This window comes from Delphinus delphis, chromosome 1 (genome assembly GCF_949987515.2).
Source record: "Delphinus delphis chromosome 1, mDelDel1.2, whole genome shotgun sequence".
NCBI classification, from domain to species: domain Eukaryota; kingdom Metazoa; phylum Chordata; class Mammalia; order Artiodactyla; family Delphinidae; genus Delphinus; species Delphinus delphis.
This window is the reverse complement of record NC_082683.1, coordinates 146542782-146563834: the sequence shown is the minus strand read 5'-3', so window position 1 is coordinate 146563834 and position 21053 is coordinate 146542782. Positions and strand designations below refer to the sequence as shown.

The window sequence follows — 21053 nt, the reverse complement described above, 5'->3', positions numbered from 1 at the left end:
CTTTTCAACTCCAAAATTTCTTTAAAATTTTATATCTCATTATGGATATTCTCTATTTGGTGAGACATTGTTCTCATACTTAAATTCTTTAGACATAGTTTTCTTTAGTTCTTTGAATATATTTAAAAGAGCTGATTTAAAATCTTATCTGTGAAGTCCAACATCTGGGATTCCTCAGGACAGTTTCTATTGACTGCTTTTTCTCCTGTGTATGAGCCATATTTTCCTCATTTCTTTGCATGGCTTGTAATTTTTTCTGAAAACTGGACATTTAAAAATAATTTAATGTTTCAACTTTGGAAGTTGCTGCTGCTGTTGCTGTTGTTGTTTTTTTTGTTTTTTTTTTGTTTGCTCTTGGGGCATGCTTTCAGTGCTCCAGTGTTAAGTTTACAACTGTGTCTTAGCTTTCACTTCATGCACGCACAAAGCCTCAAGGTCAGCTAGACATGAGAGTTTATGACCTTCTTAGGTCTTTCTTAGGCATATGCATAGTCTTACACATGTGTAAGGATTTTAGATTCCTAGGGATGTGTTGGAATTTATTGAATCCCCCTATGAACCTCTCATTCCCAAGATTTTCCTTGTAAGTTTTTCTGTCAACCTCTTGTTAGCCCTAGTTGATACTGCTTTCTTGTGAGGCTGTGATGTGAAACAATTGCCACTGATTGTTTCCAACAAACATCCTAAGGATACAGCTGTACTGTACACCTATATCAGGCTCTAAGTAAGGTGAAATCAAAACAAAGCCTGAGAATGGAGCTTTTCAGGGACTTAAAAGACAACTCAAGTAATGATAATTCTCTGGGAATCAGACTTTGGAGAAGCTCCAAACCTTTTCTTACCCTTCCAGTGTCAGCTAGACTGCTCGTTTTCACAGCTACCATAGTTGTCAGGCTGTTGGTTTTCAAGGCTATCATGGAACTGGGGAGAGGGAGATGGGAATAGGGTAAATTTAAAATGCCCCAAAGCTTGGTTTTCAGCCACTTTTCTTGAATAAATACTTTTTGGATCATTGCAAACGTTTGCTTAATTTACAGTTCTGAAAACATTGATTTTAACAATTTTTGCCAGTATTCTTATTGCTTTTATGGAGGAACAGATTGTCAGAGGTCCTTACTTCACCATTCTCCTCTTAAGTATTTTTGAGTAGAAGTATGTCACTGTCAAAGCTAATTTTATGGACATCTAGTTTACCAGTGTCTCATGTCTTTCCCCTGGCATGGAGATTGGTGACACAGAGTGCAGTAAGTGGACTCAAAATGGTCATCCAATTAAGTAAAATCTAATAACATTATCAGAAGAGAGCTACAAGGCCAAAAGTTCAAAGAATCAAAAGTAAGTAACAGACTGAGTGGACCAGAAGGATGACCTAACTGAACATGGAGACTTCTCCTTTGCCTGCTCTCTCCCCATCCTTCACATCCCCCATTTCTCACTCCCATGTACCCATGACAGAGTGCATAGATCATGGTGTACAGGAAGCGTCAGAATGGGGGAAAGCTAACTAAGATGCTATTGCATTGTAGACAAAGTTTTCTTGTAGTGGTCTATTTTCAAAACACTTATCAGATGTTAGCTCATATAACCTTATAACTGGACAGACCATGAACAAGAATCTGTATTTTATAATGGAGAAGAGTGAGACTCTGGATAGGTAAGTTACCCAGAGTTTTAGAGCTAGTAACAGGTAGCATTGCTCTCAGCTCTTTTGATTTTTTGTCAAGTATTCTTTGCATTACTAGGTGATAACACTCTCTTAGAGAAGTTTTTATAGTAAGGATGAACCAATTTTGAGATGATTTCTGGAAGAAAAACCACTAAGATGTGTCTGGTTGGATATGTGAGATTTAAAAGAGAGAAGATGCCTAAGATTTCTAGCATAGAAAGTATAATTTCTGTGCATTGCAACTATCCAGAATATAAATTCTATTCTAACATGGGCAAATAAAGATCAAATTGCTAATTCAAATTGTTAATTCAGTGAAAGAATCAGGGAAGTAATTACTGAAGATTTAATTTAAGCCAAAATTACCAATTTTGCTAATTTTCCACAAGGTGTCAGCAGCACTTTAAACAATAGCAATTGTAGAGGTTACTTGGAATGCGATATCTAAATTTGTTAAATATTATGCAAATTGGGAGTCTGTTATTTGTTCCCACTATCAGATTGTTTGTACTTAAGTAATTGAAAATTTTCATATATTATTTAGTGCTACATTCACTATTTTACCATCTGCATTATTATAGCCTTCCAGCCTACTGTAGGGTTACCTAACTATAATACTAAAGTATAAGTTTAGACTTCTCAGAAGATTCAAAATATTACATATTGGAGAAACTGGGTCAGCAGGGGGCAGCACAGTCTTATAATGTTTAAAATTTGGTCATTTGAAAGGACCATTCAGAAACAGAAGGATATAAAGACAGTGTGGTACATGGTTTTTCAAGTTTTTCAAGCATTCACATCCTTTATTTCTAATGAAATATTATTCGTAACCCAAATATATAAAGTAATTTTACTAACAGAAATCTTACCTTATAATATTTATTTATAACATCAAACACCAAAAATAATGGAGCTGTTTCTTGAACAAAAAATTCAGAATAACATTTTTGAGATAGTACTATTTCTGTCTTCCTTTTATAAATAAGGAAATCAAGTATCAAGGAAATTTTAAAACATGTCCAAGGTCATACAGATGGCAAAATGTCATAGTTTACATGCAAACCAACTGTCTTACTTCAAAGCACAGATACTTACAATTATACAATTGCTGATAATATGTTTTAACCTTGCTTCAGCTCTGAAATTAAATCCATATTATTTCTTTCTTAAATATTACACAACAAAAAAATAAGTCTGATTCACAGATAAGGAGTTACAAATGGTAACTTTTTAAAAACAGCTTGCTCTGCAATCTTCAAATACTTCTCAGTAAACAGAAATGGCAGGTGAATCTTTAGTCCAAAATACAAAATTAAATCTCCAATCCAGAAATGCACTGGTGTTCTCTAATATGTTAACAATTGGTGTAACTACTAAGAAAGTTGACGGTTATTCCGTGTTTTTTAGGTAAAGAAACTAAAGCATGGAGATGCTAAGTACCTTGCCTAAAGTCACATTCCATAACTGACAGACCCTGGTAGTCTGACTCCAAGGTTTGCTTTCCTTACAAGTACACTGTATCACCTATCTTAATACTCATTTATGTGCATCTATAGCTATTATTTTAGTTTTGAAATAGTTAAAAATATATTTTAAAAATGAAATTCAATAGATTCCATTAACCACAGTTATCAAACCAGTAGCCTTTGGATAACAGAATATAACCCAAAACTTAGGAGGCATTTTGTAATAATTTTCGGCTGTTGTTTTACAATTATCATTCTATTTCAGTTTCCAGTAGTAAAAAGAAAAAATTATATTTCTATTAAAAACACAGATTCAGATCATCTCATTCAAAACAAATTATTTAAAGGGAAGCTTTAATACATTTGGAACACACTGACCTGCATAGGGAATAACTGATTCTAGCACTCTGTTAGGTTAGTGTCCAATTTTAAAAAGCTCACACCTCCCCTGGGTATGTATGTGAGGGCATTTCTGGGGTGCAGAGTCTGTACTACATTAGCAATACAATATATGTTTCCATGACTCAGATACCTTAGAGAAAGAAAGCTTTTGCAGTTTTCAGAAATATGATAGATCAGTAAGAAGACAGAGAAGTCAGCTACATTAATTTTGAAACAAAAGCCCTAGGTTTTAACATGTGCTAAAGCTGTCAGGTTACAAAAATCTTACATGATTACGCCCACTCTAACATGTTTCTAGATCTCCAGTAATAATTATAATAAATTTATTTCTAAATAAATTATATTATAATCATAATAAATCAGATATTTTTAAAGTCTGTGTTTTCCTCCAGGGTAAAAAATTGCAATTTTTTGCTCAAGAGGTAAAGTATACACAAAGACAGACTGCAAGTGCTTCTCAAGGAAAGACCTTTCTCAACAAAGTAAATTGTGACTTCTGCCCAAGCACTCAGTCATGTGCGTGCTTGGCCTTACATTATTTTTCTGAGCTGCAGACCTGAGATGTTGCCCCCCGGTCACTGTGCCTCTCTTCCTCTCCACTGCTTGTAGAGCAGGTCCAGTTTTTCTCACCCCCGCATTTCATGTTTTTCACAACTTATTCTTTTCCTTAAACAATCTTTATTAAGTGCCTGCTGAGCAAGAGGTACTGTACTAATTTGGGGACATAAGAGATGAATAAAACAAAGGTTCTACCCTCAACAGACTTACAGTCTAGTAGGAAAGACAGAGCAACAGTTACAGTGCAGTATAGTAAGTTTATGATGGACATGTTCACCTAGTTAGGTGAGTAAAATTTGGCTTCAACCTTACTTCCTAGAGCTACATTTTCTACCCCTCTCCCCACATGCATCAGCTACACCAGATCAATTTATTTACCAAACGTGCTATCAACTTTTGGGCCTTAGCTCATCACACTGTCTAGAATGCCCGTCCTTCCCTGTGCCTTTTGAAATCCTTTTGGGGCCTACTTCAAAATCTCTTCTCAGGAATATAGTTTCTGATATCCCAGAGTTTATCACATGTACCTGTATTCTCGCATAAACCTTTCAAGACATCGTAGTCTGCCTTAAAATCAATTCATCTCTCCCCTAGAACAGTGCTTAGTGCAGAGTAGACATTCAATAAACTCTTACACTGCTGACTTCCAAAACTGTTTTGTTTCTATTCAATACTGTTTCCTTCAGTAAGATAAAACAGTATTTGGTCTATTGATTACTTTTTTGCGAGTAGCCTAAAGTCTGGTCACAAATAAATTAAATCAAAATTGTGAGATGAATAAGAGTGTTTCTAAAAGTTATTACACAAATGAGAATATAAATATTAGATATGAAGGTGTGATAGATACTGTTGATTTTCTACCAGTCTACAGTCCCCATTACTTCTTAGTTCTTTCCTTACATAACATCCTATTTTGTTCAAGTAGCCAAACCTAGGTAATACATAATTCCCACAGAAAAAAACAATCCCCCTTGAAGATGAACTCACATTAAGAAAGAGTATAAGCAGAAAGAAGTGATCCATCATGAATGACAGCAGACCCAAAAGATAGGTTGGCATCTCTAGGACATGAACTAATAGAACACTGTGAAAGAGGTTATAAAATAAATATGCTTAAAATGAATAAAGAGCTAAAAGAAGTAACAGAAACCACAAGGAAAGAACAAGACAATACTAGAAAAGAGGCAGATTTAAATAATGACCATATGGAACTTCTGGAATGAAAAAATAGAGTCATTAAAAATAGAATCAATGAAAAATATGAATAACAGGGTAAGGAGAATGAAGGGTAGAATGAGAATGTTAAGTACATTTTCTTATAAAAACTCCAGAGTGAGAGACTAGAAAAAGTGAGAGGCAACATTTGAAGTACATAGATCATCAGGTTGAAAAAGTGCAGGTGCTCATAGCAGGATTATCAAAAATGAATCCACACCTTTAAAGATTACAGTGATAGGATGAAACACCAAAGACAAAATGATAAAAGTAACTAGACAAAAGATAAGGAAAGGGAACAGCAACTGTCTAACAGAAAGCTTCTCAACAGCCCTAAATACCAAACGGCATTGGTATAATATCTGTAAGGTGCCAAGGCAAATAAACTATGAACTTAGAATATTATAGCCACCTAAATTATTGCTAAGGAAGGGGGTAAACTCCAGATATTTTCAGTCAAAGACCAGGAGAGTTTAGCACTCATAGCTCATTGCTGGGATAATTACTAAAGCATATACTTGTGTATGAAGAGCACTGAATTCAAAAGGAAGAAATAAGATGGAAGAAGTGATGGTGAGCTGAGAGATTATTGAGTATGTAGAATATCTAAATAAGCAGAGATAGATCGAGCAGAAAACTACTAGCAAAGATACGAAAGATTTGAGTAACACTTTAATTTAATGTATGTATGTGGGACCTCTACTTAATAAACGTAAGCCTATGTAGAACAGTTACAAATGTCAACCATATATATGCCAGGCCACAAAGGAAGTCTCCACAAATATCAAGGAGTCAATATCATATCAACTTTGTTCTTTGACCACATTGGATTGAAATTAAAAATTCATTCAAAAATATCTGTGGCACACACACATACCACATGCTGGACATCGTTCTAGTTATTTGGTGTACATTAGTGAAAAGCAGAAATAAATTTTGACCTGCATGGAATTTAATTCATTACGGGGGAGGGGAGACTTGAGATACAGTAAAGGTAATAAATATAGTAAATATATAGTATGTGAGAAGGTTATAAGTATTATGGGTAAAAGAAACAGAGTGAACAGGATCAAGAATGCTAGTTGGAAAGGAGTTGTAATTTAAATAAGAGGTCATTGGAGACAATGTAACATGTGGGCAAAGACTTGGAAGAGAGGAAGGCTTAGTCGTTTGCATATCTGGAGAAAGAACATTGCAAGCAGATGGAACAGCCAGTTCCCAGAGCCCAGAGTACATGTGTTGTCTTCAGGAAAGAGCAAGGAGGCCCATTTAGCTAGAAGTCCAAGACTGAGGAGTAGAATAGCAGGAGGTAAGGTCAAAGAGGCAGTTCTCCTCCCACCCCTCAAATCTATATATCTAGATATGCAAACAAACAAAAAACTCTCTAAATGAACTCAGGGTCAGAGAAGAAAGCATAATGGAAATTAGAAATATTTAGAATCAGACAAAACGAGAACACTATTAAATTTATGGTGTACAGATAAAACAATATTATAGGGAAATGTATAGCCTTAAAGATATTTGTAGGAAGATATGAGTGCAAATCGATGAGCTAAATATTCTTCAACTCAGGAAGTTACAAAAGGAAAACAAGGAGAAATTAATGAAAGAAAAAAAGTAAAGAGGTCTAAAAAACAAAAGCTGGGTTTTTTAAATTGCTGCTAAGTAAGCCTCTGGAGGTAGATCAGGAAAGAAAAACATTACATTAAATGAAAGGGAGGACATAATCATCAATTCAGTGGAAATTTCAGAATCATAAAGAGAATAAGTCTAGAAAAACAAGTTTGGAAACTTAGATGAAATGAGCAATTTTTTTGGAAATATAAATTTCTAAAAACTGATTTAGGAATAATAGAAAACATGAAATGACTTATTACCATTAAGAAATTCAATCAGTAGTCAAAAAGATTCTCATAGAAGAAAGAGAAAGAAAAAAAGATAGTTGAGTTTCAAAGGCAAGTTTTACCCAACTTCAATGAACAAATAACTTTCCTGGAATAATATCTGTTTGATGAAATGTGTATATATATACATACACATACACATATATATGTGCATTTTTTTCTGAATTCAATTTAACATTGTTTAACTTGAGGTTTCTGCCTATGTTTCTAAGTGAGATTGGTTTATAATTTTATGTTCTTCTTGTCTAGTTAGTGTCAAAATTATACATCTCAAAAGAGAAGCTGGGTACTTTTCCTTTTCATCCTCTGAAATAGTTTATATAGCACAGTAGTTGTTTGAGAGCATGGGGAAAATTTTATAAACTTTTTAAACCAATTTTATAAACTTTAATAAACCAATCTCACAAGCATGTGTGCAGAAATGCCAATTTAAATATGTTCATATTGAATGTAGCAAAAAATAATATGTGCATGTAAAATGCAAAATTTCTGATAAGAGCAGGAGTTTTTATGACCATTTTGATAAGCTGGAGTTTTTATGACCATTTCTCCATGATGATATATTCAAACATTAGTAATAGAAAAGATTTTGTTTTTGTTTTACAATTTTTGCTGTATTTTAAATCTTATCAATAAGTTTTCAGTGTTAACATGAAACAACTTTCTGTATGAAAGAGAAAGTGAGAATTTTCTACTTTTTTTCCCACTCTTCATTAGCTAACCTGTATATCAGGTATACTGTGTTCCCTGAGTGTAGTAACATTCCCTTTTGCTGACCCATCTTTTCCTCTTCCTTGGTTCTTGCAAGGCTAAGGCCCTCAGACCAAACCCAGCAAAGAGACAGAGGGAAGTAGTCACAGTTGGTGCAACCCCTCAGTAGCAGGGTTGATAGTCCTTAGTGAAGGCCAAGGGGAAAAAAAGCAGGGCAAACAAGTCAGTTGAATAGGCTCTGTAGTAGACATCTGTTTTTTCTGCCTAGCATCCATGTCTTCTGTGGCCATAGTGTCCAGATTTTGCTTGGGAGACCAACTTGCTCCTGTACTTTGGATGAAGTGACTTCATTCCAAAGCCCAGAATTAGATCTCACGTGTCTTAACTGGTGAGTTCTAGGGTTTTGGTGAGAGCAATCAGGATGATGTCTTCCTCTTTCCCACAACACTCAGAGCCACTGAAAACTCTGGCAACTTGGAGCGAAGAGTCTACCTGAGAATAAAGCCAAATTTGGGAAACAAGCCTAAGGAATGGAGGAGAACTGTTTCCTAGTGACATGGGTTGAAGCCTGGATCAGTGAGCACCTGAAGCTACCCTTGTATTAACTGTTATATTACAGAAGCTAGTAAATTCCCTGTGTCTTGTAAGCCAGTTAAATTTGGTAGCAGTTTGGTGGTTAAGTGCCTGAAGCTTCTCAGCACCAGGCTTCCCTGGAGGGAGGGAGACAGACTGATGTTCTGCAGGCTGAATCCTAGTGGAAGTACAGGGGCCCATAGACGGCAGGAGGGCTTGCTGCTGCCATCCAGCTCTCTGTCCGTCCTTTTGGATGCTTTCTGTTTCTGTCCCTCCTGTGTTTTTGGTTGGGAGCTGTTGATGGCCTCTGTACCCTGTTGCTTTGGGGCAGACCCTTCCTGGGAGGGCCACTTCCCCCCGCCAGTGGCCATTGTCTGTCACTTGCAACCAAAAGCATCCTGATTCCAACACCACTCTGAAATGTAAACTATCCACCCATCCACTGCTCATCCCAGTAAGTTATCCTTTAGAGTCAATGGGTGTGTTTTTACCGCTACCAAAATACGGAATGGCTGTCCTTTACACTGGATTGGGGAGGGCGTGGAAGTGGAAGGGGGGTAAGATTTGGAGCAGCTGTGCTGTTCTTGCTTTCTCCTTCCTTAAATTGCCTCTGGTTATCTCCTCCTTACCTTGTCTGATAGGCACTCAGTGCCTTGGGGCTAGGGAAGGGCCCCCGAGGAGCGAGCACCGCTATTGGAGATGCAGCTCACCAGGTTTGCAGCAGGTGGCTGCCCTCTGGTTACACTTCAGTGCCCTCATCGCTCCATTTCCAGGAAAGTATAATGGAAGCATTTTGGGTCAAATTACCTTAAAAAGCAGAAAATTTCTTCTAGCCACAGTGAAAAATAAATTCAACAGAAAATATTCAAATTCATAATAATTATCATTGTAGAGTTCATCACTTTTACCTTAAAAGTACTGAGTAGAAGTGGTTACAAGTAAGGTGGAGTCAGTTTAGTATTAATAAAAAGCCCCATACGTTTACTTAATAGGAGTTCTGTTGTATTTTCAATCTTACTTTTTTCTCTCTATATTTACAAGTTCCTACCTGATTTTAACCTATTAGCACCATTAAAGACATGTAATGTCTGCCATAAGTACTAATTCTGCTTATGGTAAACATTATATAGAGTTTATTCACTTTTCTGAAAAATTAAATATTTTTTTTCTACTTTTACAGAATTGCTTATAATCCTTCACCCTAGGGCAGAGGACTCAGGCGGAAAGAGAAGAAGTATTAAAAAAGAAATAAAGTATTATGTTAGATGGGAGGAAGTTATACTTTTACTTTAGGGAGCCTATGGGACGATTCCTTTAAGTAGACCCAATTATGATTGGGATTTGTTTGACTTTGGGTTAATCACCTGCAGTTACTGCCACCTAGGGAAGCCTCAATTATAAATTAATGATGGAGTCTGCAGTGAGAGTAGGTAGAGATTCCTGAATACACACTGAATGGAGCAGCATGCCCTGAGGAATAGTTGGAGGAAAGATGCCATTTGAGTATATAGTATCTGTATTTAATTTGTCTTTACTGCAGTTGCTCTATTTATATAGTTATTCTATACTGCTTTTGCTGTCATCAGTGATCCCCTTGGATTGCCACACCTATACCAACCCTGGATAGGCAGTTATACTGATGGCAATAGAAAGACCATGAGATTAGCACTTTTTCTAAGGTATAAATTCAGAATGAACTCTTCAGACAATAGTTTTTTGTTTTTTCTGTTAAATACTACTGTATTTCAGCTGGGCTTACTAAAATAGAATGTGATCACCAAGAATCTTATCACTCTTGCTTTTCTTTGTTGGGCTTAGAGACAAGGACATTTTTGCAGCAGTAAAGCAGGGAGATAAGTTAGCTGTTTTTCTCAGGAGCAAGAAAGACCTTTCCCAAGACTTTCTCGGGCCATCGCTTTGTTGCGCAAAATCGGCAATATGACCTCTGTGTTGATAAGAAAATATTAGATTCACATCTTATTATCTGACAGTAGGTTAATATGAAAAATGCTATACTATGAAAAATGTATTTCACAGTATTCTAACAGATGCTGCTAGTATAATAGCCTAATGTAGCAAATGCACCAAATGTGCTTGAGCATGTTTTTGACACTATTTTCATAAGTGATGATATATCCTAATTGAAACTTACTAAAATTATGTTTTCTCCTCCAACTGTCATGAAAACATACCAAACTATGTGTTTTGTGTACCCATGATTTAGGAATATAAGATTTATCTTCCTTTTGGTTTTCTGCTCTACGGTTTAGAGTTAGATTTGAAAATATGAGATTTTTATCCCTCTGAATATTAGTCCCGTGAGCTAATTCAGTCACCAAGTATGTATTAATTCTCCTTGATTACTTGTATAGGCCAACCTAGATTCAAACTTGAAGACTTGTATAAGACATTTTTAGATTTTTTAAATCTAAAAATCTAAATCCGTAATTTTTAAATCTAAAAACTTGTTATAGAAAATAGTATTATAGTCTTTTTTTTTAAACTCATGGAGTGAATCCCTTTAGGAATGTTCAAAGAAAGTCCTAAACATTTTTATTATTGTTAATTTGTATATGTTGTATCCTTGTGTCATGTAATTCTTTCATTAAATCTTTTTTCTTGTGAAACCAAACACATAGTAGAAAAGTGTAAAAGGCAGAAATGTACAACCCATCTAACTACCATCCAGGTCAAGAAATAAAACATTACCAGTACCCCTCAGAAGCCCCCATGTCCTTCCTAATCACTGTTTCTTCTCTCTCCACCCCTAGAGTTAACCAAAATTTTGACTTTTAAATTAATCACCTTCTTGCTCTCTTTATAGTTTTACCACCTATTCATACATCTGAAATACTAGGGTTTAGTTTTGCCTGGTCTTTATTTGGTTTTTGTTTTGGTTTTTTGTTGTTGAAATTTACATAAATGGAACCGTACAGCTAAATATCCTTTTAGGTTCAGCATTTTGCACTCAAAATCATGTTTGTAAATGTAGTTATAATTAGTTTCATTGCTGTATAGTGTATATATACTGTATGTACAGTATAGTTGCTGAATTATATGAAGTCACCACAAATTGTTTATCCATTCCACTCTTTGAGGTCATTATAAATAATGCTACTATGGACGTACTTTCATATGTCTCTTGGTAAACATTGCACATATTCCTGATCGAGATGTATATATATGGAATTGACAGATATTATGGTATGTGTATTTTTAACATCTTAAAAGAACATATCACTTTACACTATAACCATTGGAATATGAGACTTCCCATTTCTCTGTGTCCTCACCACACTATTGTTTTAGCCCAGCTATTTGTTGTGTAGTGTTAGCTCATGGTTTTAATTTCCTTTTCCTTGATTAGTAATGAAGTTGAACATCATTTCACATATTCATTGACCATTCTTTTGTGAAAGTGCTGATTCAAGTATCTGTCAAGTGTTTTTATATTGTGTTGTCTTTTTCTTATTGATTTATAGGTATTCTTTACATATTTGGGATTTGAGCTAATTGTGAAGTATATGTGTTTCAGAGGTGTTCCACCTTTGTTGTAAATTAACTGTCTATTATGCATGGATTACTTAGTGGACTTTCTATTTAACAGTCTCTTAGACATTGTTTTATCACATTGTCTTAAATAATGTACCTTTATTATAAATTTTGATACTCAGTAGAGCAGAGCCCCCTATCTTGTAATTTATTTTATTATTTTTATTCTGGTAAGAACATGTAACATGATATCTACCCTTTAACAAATTTTAAGTGTACAATATTGTTTACTGTAGATATAATATTGTACAGCAGATCTCTGGAACTTAATCATCTTGCAGAACTGAAACTTTATACCCATTGAACAGTAACTCTCCATTTCCCCCTCCTCCAGCCCCTAGCAACCCCCATTCTACTCTCTGCTCCTATGACTGACTATTTTAGATATCACATATAATGGAACCACACAGTATTTGTCTGTGACTGACTTATTTCACTTAGCATAATGTCCTCCAGGTTCATCCATGTTCTCACATATGGCAGATTTCCTTCTTTTTTAAGACTAAATGATATTTCATTGTATATATATACCGCATACATTTTAGAATTAGCTTGTCAAGTTCCACAAAGAAACCTGTTGAGATCTTGATTATGATTGCATTTATTCCATCAATTTGGAGACAGTATTGCAAAATTGAACCTCATAATTCATTAACATAGTATATATAGCACTTCTAAATTTCTCTCAATAATAGTCATAGTTTTCTGTATAGAGTCCTTGCATGTCATTTGTACATTTATTCCTAGGTATTTTATATTTTATGTTGTAATAAATGTTATTTTGAAATAAATGTTATTTTCGGATTTGTTCCTGGTATATAGGAATATATGGATTCTTAAATTTTACCTTTGCAGGCGACTGTAATACCTCTGTGGAGTTGATTAGATTTCACATGTGCATAACTATATAGTATGCATATAAGGACAGTCCAAGTCATTATACCTTTTATTTCATTTTATTGCCTTTCATAAGGCTAGGACCTTCACTGGCTGGAATCTCCAGTGCAGTGCTGATTAGAAGTGGTAATAGTTGACATCATTGTCACATCCCCAATTTCAAAGGGGAAACATTAAAAAAAAATTAAGTATGATGTTACATGTTGCTCGATTTGGTTTGCTCAGCATTTATTTAGAGTTTTAAATCTAAGTTTATGAATGAGAAAATCCTGTAATTTTTTAATAATGTCCTTGTCGGATTTTGGTTTTAAGGTTTTGCTAGTTTCTTACAGGAAACTGGGGAGTGTTTCCTCTTTTCCTGTTATCTGAAAGAGTTTGCATAAGACTAATATTATTAATTAGAAGTCACTATTGTAGCCATCCAGCTAAAGTTTTTGAGTTTTATTTTGTTGGTTTTGGAAAGGTTTTTAATTGCAAATTCAATTTCTTCAGTAAGACTGTTCAGATATTCTATTTCTTCTTGTGTCCACTTTGCTTAGTTGTACTATTCTAGGAATATGTCCATTTCGTCAAAATTTAAAATTTGTTGGAAGAAAGCTGTTCTTACTCATTTTTTTAAAATCTTTTCATGGCCTATAGAATATGTAGTAGTGTCTTTTTTCATTCCTGATATTTTTTCATTTGTGCCTTGTCTCTTTTATTTCTGAATTGGACTAACATTTATCTATTTTTATTAATCTTTACAAATAATTTATTTTAGTTATCATTTAGTTACCCATGGATTATTTATATTTGTTTCCTTAATTTCCAAATGTATAGGAATTTTCTTCACTAGAACTTAGTTTGGATTTCTAGCTGATTCAAAAAACATTCTGAATGATTTCCATCATTGAAATTCATTTTTGAAATTCGTTTGCTTTTTTAAATTTATTTATTTGTTTGTTTGTTTGTTTTTGGCTGCATTGGGTCTTTGTTGCTGCACGCGGGCTTTCTCTAGTTGCAGCAAGTGGGGGCCACTCTTCATTGCGGTGCGCTCCTCTTGTTGTGGAGCACGGGCTCTAGGCACGTGGGCTTCAGTAGTTGTGGTTCACAGGCTTAGTTGCTCTGTGGCATGTGGGATCTTCTCAAACCAGGGATCAAACCTGTGTCCCCTGCATTGGCAGGCGGATTCTTAACCACTGTGGCACCAGGGAAGTTCCCGTTTGCTTTTTTTTTTTTGCAGTACACGGGCCTCCCACCATTGTGGCCCCTCCCGTTGCGGAGCACAGGCTCCGGACGCGCAGGCTCAGTGGCCATGGCTCACGGGCCCAGCCTTTCCGCGGCATGTGAGATCTTCCCGGACCGGGGCACGAACCCGTGTCCCCTGTAACGGCAGGCGGACTCTCAACCACTGCGCCACCAGGGAAGCCCCCGTTTGCTTTTTTAATAAATATTTTTGTAAAAACTCCACTGCATGCTTGAGAAAATGTATGCTTTATAGTTGTAGGATGGAGTGTTCTGCATATTACCATTAGGTCAGTTTTACTTATTGTGATATTCGAATCTTCTACATCATTACTGTATCTATTTGCCTGCTTGTTTGGTCAGTTACTGAAAGGAGTATGTGGACAACCCCACCGGTTGTGGATTTGCCTATTTCTCTTTCTAGTTCTGGCAATTTTTGCTTCTTTTATTTTGAGCCCATGTTATTAAATAATGCAAATTTGGAATTACTTTATCTTCCTGGTAAGTTTGCAGTTTTATCATTATTGAGTGTACCTCTTTATCTCTAGTAATAGTTACTGCCTTAAAGCTAACCTTGACTGATACTAATATAGTTACACCGCTTTTCTTTTGGTTATTATTTGCATGGTAAATATTTTCCCACCCTCTTTTTTTCAATTTCTGTATATCAGTGTTTTACATATTGACTTATAAGTAGCAGATTTTGTGTTTATTTCATCAAAGCCTGCCAATCTTTGTCTTTAAAGGACACTTAAGACATTTACATTTAATGTAATTGAGTCTGAATCTGTGTCGGTCTTTTAAGGTCAAAACATCTTTTAAACAATTTTTTTACATTCAGGAAAGAGTTCATTGACACCTATGAGTTTAAGAAATTTATCTTCTCTGATTTGTATCCAAACATGCAAGAATTTATCAGACCTTCTCATCTCCTGTCATTCCTTTGACTGCTGTATAATGAAAAGCGATCCAGGAACTAAAATATGCTAAGAACATTTCTAATCTAGTGTTTTGGGAATTTTGCATACAACTCTTGCTTTTTTCATGACTTATCTACCTAATTCCAATAAGCAGGGCATTACCAATGTATCTATTAATATATCTTTTTTTACAAAATACTATAAAGATTTCATTTTTGATTGCAGGGCTGTAACTCCCAAATGAGCGCGTCAGAAGTCTCCTGTAGTGAAAGTACATCCTCCTGTCAGTCTCTTGAACATGGCTCAGTTCCAGAAATCCTCATTGGCCTGCTTTATAATGCCACAACTGGGAGACTATCAGCAGAAGTGATAAAAGGCAGCCACTTCAAAAACTTGGCAGCAAACAGACCACCCAGTGAGTGAAAAATATTTTTCTTAATTCTAGTGTTTTCTGTACTTATGAGACTCGCAGTGTAGGGCCTTCAGTCCTATCATTTAGTCTTAACCAATCAATGATGGTTTAATCATCAGCTAATCTGTTTCATGTTTTCTATTTCCAGCCATTTGGGAAGTAGAAAGATCTGAAATTCAAAATATTGATTGTAAGGTGGCAAGACTTTAACTTTTTCTGTGTCTGCAGAATGAATTAGCCCCATCATAGCCATTATCTTCTAATGCCAGAAAAAGTTACAGGTTTTTTTTTAAAGGTAGTAACACTCCACAAATATGATGACGAATGCTTATAGCTGTTGTTTTTAACTGAAGATCGATGTCATGTTTCCTGTCTGCATGCAGTACTATGAACTAATGTGTGTACTTCTATATTTTTCCTTCTTTTCTCCCTTAACAATTTAAGAAAAAACTGTTTCTTCACATTTTTCCTCCTTTAAAATTATAAATCAGTACTGCCAGCAGAATCTTTTCTTAAATGGAATGTGCTTTGCTTTTACCAGGACAAACAGAATAAGGAATAGTTTGATATTTATGCTCGATGCTAGGAAAGGAAGGCTAGATGGTGTAGATACCTCTGCCCTGTCTATATGCCTCTCACTCTTCTCTCTCTTATCTCTCTCCCAGCTCAGGAGGCTGGGGATAGGTTATGCACAGAGAAATTGTCATGCAGTATACCTCCAAAATTGTTTATTGTGATCTGTAGAAATAAACTGGGAAAGTAGCAGCCTCTTTATATTTCTCTAAAATTAAAGCTGTTAATAACGGCCTAAACTCAAAATTTGAAAGGAAATCTTGAATAATAATGCCAACCTTAAATTTGTTTAACAATTTCTTACAGACTTGCTTGAAGCAATATTTCACTCCAAGTATCAAATATCTGTTGGAGGGGAAACTTTTTCCACCCTTGAATTAACTTTACTTCTAAATATCCTAAAAATTATTTTTTCAATCAAAGTGAAAAGTCATAAAAATATATTTAGTGTGCCCTCAGTAGTACTGGAAACCTCACTTCTTACATACATCATGCAATGTATCTGTGCCTTCATTAAATGTCAGAAGACCAAAGTTAGATTTCTATTTCTACCCTTGGACGAGTGACCTAACTTCCCTAAGGCTGTTTCCTTATATGTAAAATTAAGGTTGTGTTTCTCACAGGGTAACTGTGATACTCAAATCAGATAAAGGCACGTAAAAAGGATGGAATTATTATTTGTCCCCTTTTTCCTTTCAGAAGGAAACATTCAGAGGGTGGAAAAAAGCAATTACTAGAGTAAAGAGCTTTGGAAGTGTGACTTGGTTATCGTCATTAATCCACACTAGGAATGAAAACTCAAGTGGCCTGGGAAGTAACTTAAATGAGCAGAATTTGTAGATGAGAGAGAAGGAGCATGGAGAGGCCTGTGATAAATGCAGGGGTGCACACCCTGCCTTAAGACATTCAGATTCAAAATTTTTCAACGTGGTCTATTATTTGGGGTTACATTTAGCCACAAGCTGTCAGTTTGCAATTCCTGCTTAGCTAATAGTTTAATTTTTTGACAAATCTTTAACTTGAAATGCTAGAAAGCAGCAGAATGAAATGACAGATTTGCCTTTCTGTCCTTGTTGCTGAACCCACTCTGATAGAAACAGAGAAACACTAATCAGAACTAAAATGAAGCAGGGGGTGGGTGGAGGTAGGGATGGACAATAAACAAGTTAAGAGAGATTTGCATCCACAACATAGAGTAGATCTATCAGGTTAAAGAATAGGTTATAGCAATTTCCATTATTTTAGAATTAGATCTTCAGTAGTAGGACAGTTCATGGTATTAGCTGGGAAGTAACTAGTAGGTAAATATAAGTCAACATTAAAACTAATTATATGAAGTAGAGTATTTATAAAGTAAAATATGACAATTTTATCAGTTTGTCTATTGTATATAAGATTGTGACCCTTCATATATACCTAGGTTCTAAATTTTGAACTATGTTATAGACTGACTAATCCAATTTTTATCCCAAAGGAACAGTGGTAACATTCAAGAACAAAAATTTTGGTAGTTCTATTTTATTTTGCATAACTTAATTTTATATTACATTGGGAGTAAAAAAAAAGTGTTTGAAGTGTTAAATATTGCATGGATAAACTTAAAAATTTAGAAAAATAATGATCCTTTAATGACTTTTATTCAGTCTTTTATGGTCCGATAATTTGCATGATTCTATGTTCAATGTGCTTTAGACCAAGAAAATGTCCTTATAAAGGTGTCCCCCTTTAAAACAGTGTAATTTTTGTTTAAGATGACACAATGACCTTAAAAATTCTCATTCCATGAAATTTACCCAACATACCCTTTTTTCAACCCTCTACCTGAATTAAAATGCTAAAGTTTTGTGTTCTTCCACTCCAGTGAACAGTGTTTCCTCTTTAATTCTAACCTTTGACCCTCTTTCACCCAACAATTGACATCTGGTCATTATTTCTTTTACTGCTTTCCACCCCCTGTTGTCAGATGGACTGTTCTGTTGTCTAAAACACTTGATAGGTGGACAGGTTTATATAATCCGAGGTGAGTTCCTGTAGAGGCTAATTGGATGTTGTCTTTTCATGCAAAAACAAAATACCCTAAAACTTGCCAGCAGTGAAGCTGTCCACCATGTTGATTTCCAAAAAAAATGCACATTTATTATCTGTGGTACTTTAAAGAAAACTAACTTAGAATTTATCTCTGATTATGGATGATGGTATTCAGAGTATCTATAAAACTAGCAAAACTTTTTAAATTAAAGGTTTATTTTTTCATTCATTATATTTTGACTCATAAGTAGAAATAGATATTTCATGAGAAATATTGCAATTTTCATTAAAATTAATTGAAATTTTGATATGAAGTACACATGATGGATCTACATGCTGAAGATAATTTGCATGAGTCTAAAGAACTTGAAAACACAGTTGTTTGAAAAGAGGGTTTATCTCCCAAGTAACCAGGTAATGAACTGTTATGTTTCACTTGGTACACTAAACATCACATCAATTTTTTTTTTTATAATTCATGAAAATAGTTAAGATACCATACCTAAAATTTCACATTAAATTGTGCCAAAAAGGAATCCTGTAGTATTTAACTATCCAAAAAGCACATTAAATGTATTCTTGCATGAAACCAGGAGAAAGTTTTACTTGATTTGCTAAACTTTGAGCCCTTAGTGCATTTGGCTTCATATTGGCCCTTAAATGTTTTAAAAATATATTTAAAAACCACATCCATGCAGAGATTTTTTTGACATTTCATCCTAAGCTGTTTTGATGTCATCTTTGCATTCTTGTCTTTCTCTTTCCCTCCTTACCATTTGCCTTCATTTCTATTCGTTTGTTTATTCTTACACTCTGAAAGCACAGTGGAATGCTTTACAGTGTTGTGGCTAATTGAGCTTGCTAAGTGTTTATTAATGCTATGATGTCCTGCTTAGTGAAGCTAAACGGGGGTGGGGATGGGAAGGGCGGGTAGTGGGAGGTCAAGGATGGGGGTGGGAGGGTGGAGGAAGGATTATGAGGTATACCTTTAAATTCTAACTCTAATGTAGAAATAGTGAGGTTAAGATATTATTACCCCCAAAAGATTTGATGCCTACTTAGCATTCTCTGTACTTGTCACATTTTATTATCATTTAATCAAAATGGAATTATTGGATTTCTACTAAACATGGTATACACCATATCCTTATAAAGTATAAACACTTAATCTTCTCAACAAGTGTTACAAGAAAGACATTTTGAGTTTGTTTCAAATATCTGTGGTATGTTGTTTTTTTCTATAGATACATATGTTAAATTAACTCTACTGAATTCCATGGGTCAAGAGATGTCCAAATGCAAGACATCCATCCGCAGAGGGCAGCCAAATCCAGTATACAAGGAAACGTTTGTTTTTCAAGTGGCCCTATTTCAACTCTCTGATGTGACACTCATACTGTCTGTGTATAACAAACGCAGCATGAAAAGAAAAGAGATGATAGGCTGGATTTCTTTAGGTCTGAACAGCTCTGGAGAAGAGGAACTCAATCACTGGACTGAAATGAAAGAGTCGAAAGGACAGCAAGTATGTAGATGGCACGCGTTGCTAGAGTCGTGATGACTAGGATTAATGAGCAATTGCAGTTCAAGGCAGCATCATTTCTGAGTACAACATTACTCTTCGTACCTAGTCACCATGGGAAGATCTATTCTTTGAAGAATCACCTTTAACATTCTACCCAAATGCTTTAAATTCTGTGGAAAGAACATCTAATACTGACATAAATGAAGAAAAGAAGTGTCTCTAGTAGAGCTTGTTTGAGAAAATGAGAAACTTTCATCTTTCTTAAACTGACAATCCTCCAGAACTTTAAGAGCATCGTTTTGGTTTGAAGTTAATTTTACTCTAGCAAAAGAGCCAATAATTTTATGAAAAATCAAAATTATAAATGATTTTGAAAATCAGAATTTTTAGTTACAGCACCCTTTTAGGTCACCCTCCATATACACTGGACATATTTTGACTGGCTCATCCCTGGTGTTCGTAATGTTCTTTAATATGAGAAAGTCATTCTCCAGCGTTGTCAGTCAGATCTAACGGTGAAAGGTTTCAATCACATTGAAAATCATTTTATTTCAGATATTTTCCCTTTGTGCACTTAGTTTTGTTGTGCCTCAGTTCTTCTCAATAGCACTAAGTCTGAGTGCAAGCAAGTATTCATTTTCATAAGGGAATGTTTTTTATGTGTTATTTTAAGAAAAGCTCCCTTCTTCATTTGCCTCTGATTTTGCCTGATCCAAAGAGACCAAGTTACTGTACTGGTCCCTTGCAAGTCTTCTAGACAGGTTGTACTGTAGACCATGTAACTTTCTGTTGAAAGCACTTCCTGTATTCTTGTATTCCAATGTAGGAAGCTAATAGAGCAGGACTTCACTTTAAAATCTCTTTCAATGGTTGACTTTAAAATTGTAATAACGTGAAAATACATTTTTTACAAACTAAAAAAATATAGTGAATAAGCTGTTGAAAATTGAAAACAATTCAAGTTAAAGAAAATTTTAGTCATCTGCTCTGAGTATTTAGTAACCAACACTGCATAAAGCAGGTAGCATTCAAATAAGAAACAGTTCTCTTCACTCTTTCTTCAATTTGTATTTGTGATCTAAAGACTCTCCAGTTCTAAGTGTGAATCAGAACATCATGTTAAAAACAGTTCTGAGATTCCTTAAGACGTTTCTAGTGACTTGTGACTAGATTTTTTGAGATTTACAGGTACGTTCTTCAGCGTGATGTCATCCTGTGCCTTCCATGTAAGTTAAATTTGCTCATACAGCTTGAAGTTGTATTTGCAAAATTAGGCCTTCAATTTTTATAAATGTGAAGATTAGATTCCTCAAAGCAGTGTCACAAGATCTTTATTTCCTCAGAAGTATGTAAAAGTTGTATAATGTGCTAATTTTTTTAAATGGCAAGGCATTTGTTGTTTTTATATTTAGGAACTCTGATTACCA

The 21053-nt window shown here is 35.0% G+C and overlaps 1 protein-coding gene across 1 annotated transcript in view; it reads left to right on the top strand.

The window, feature by feature from the left end:
• The window catches only part of SYT14 (synaptotagmin 14), a 146660-nt gene extending 127001 nt beyond the window's left edge, over positions 1-19659 (top strand). The window contains 2 exon segments of the mRNA XM_059995224.1: positions 15314-15503; positions 19346-19659. Coding sequence (XP_059851207.1) covers positions 15314-15503; positions 19346-19659 — 504 coding nt within the window.
• The last annotated feature ends 1394 nt before the right edge of the window (positions 19660-21053 follow it).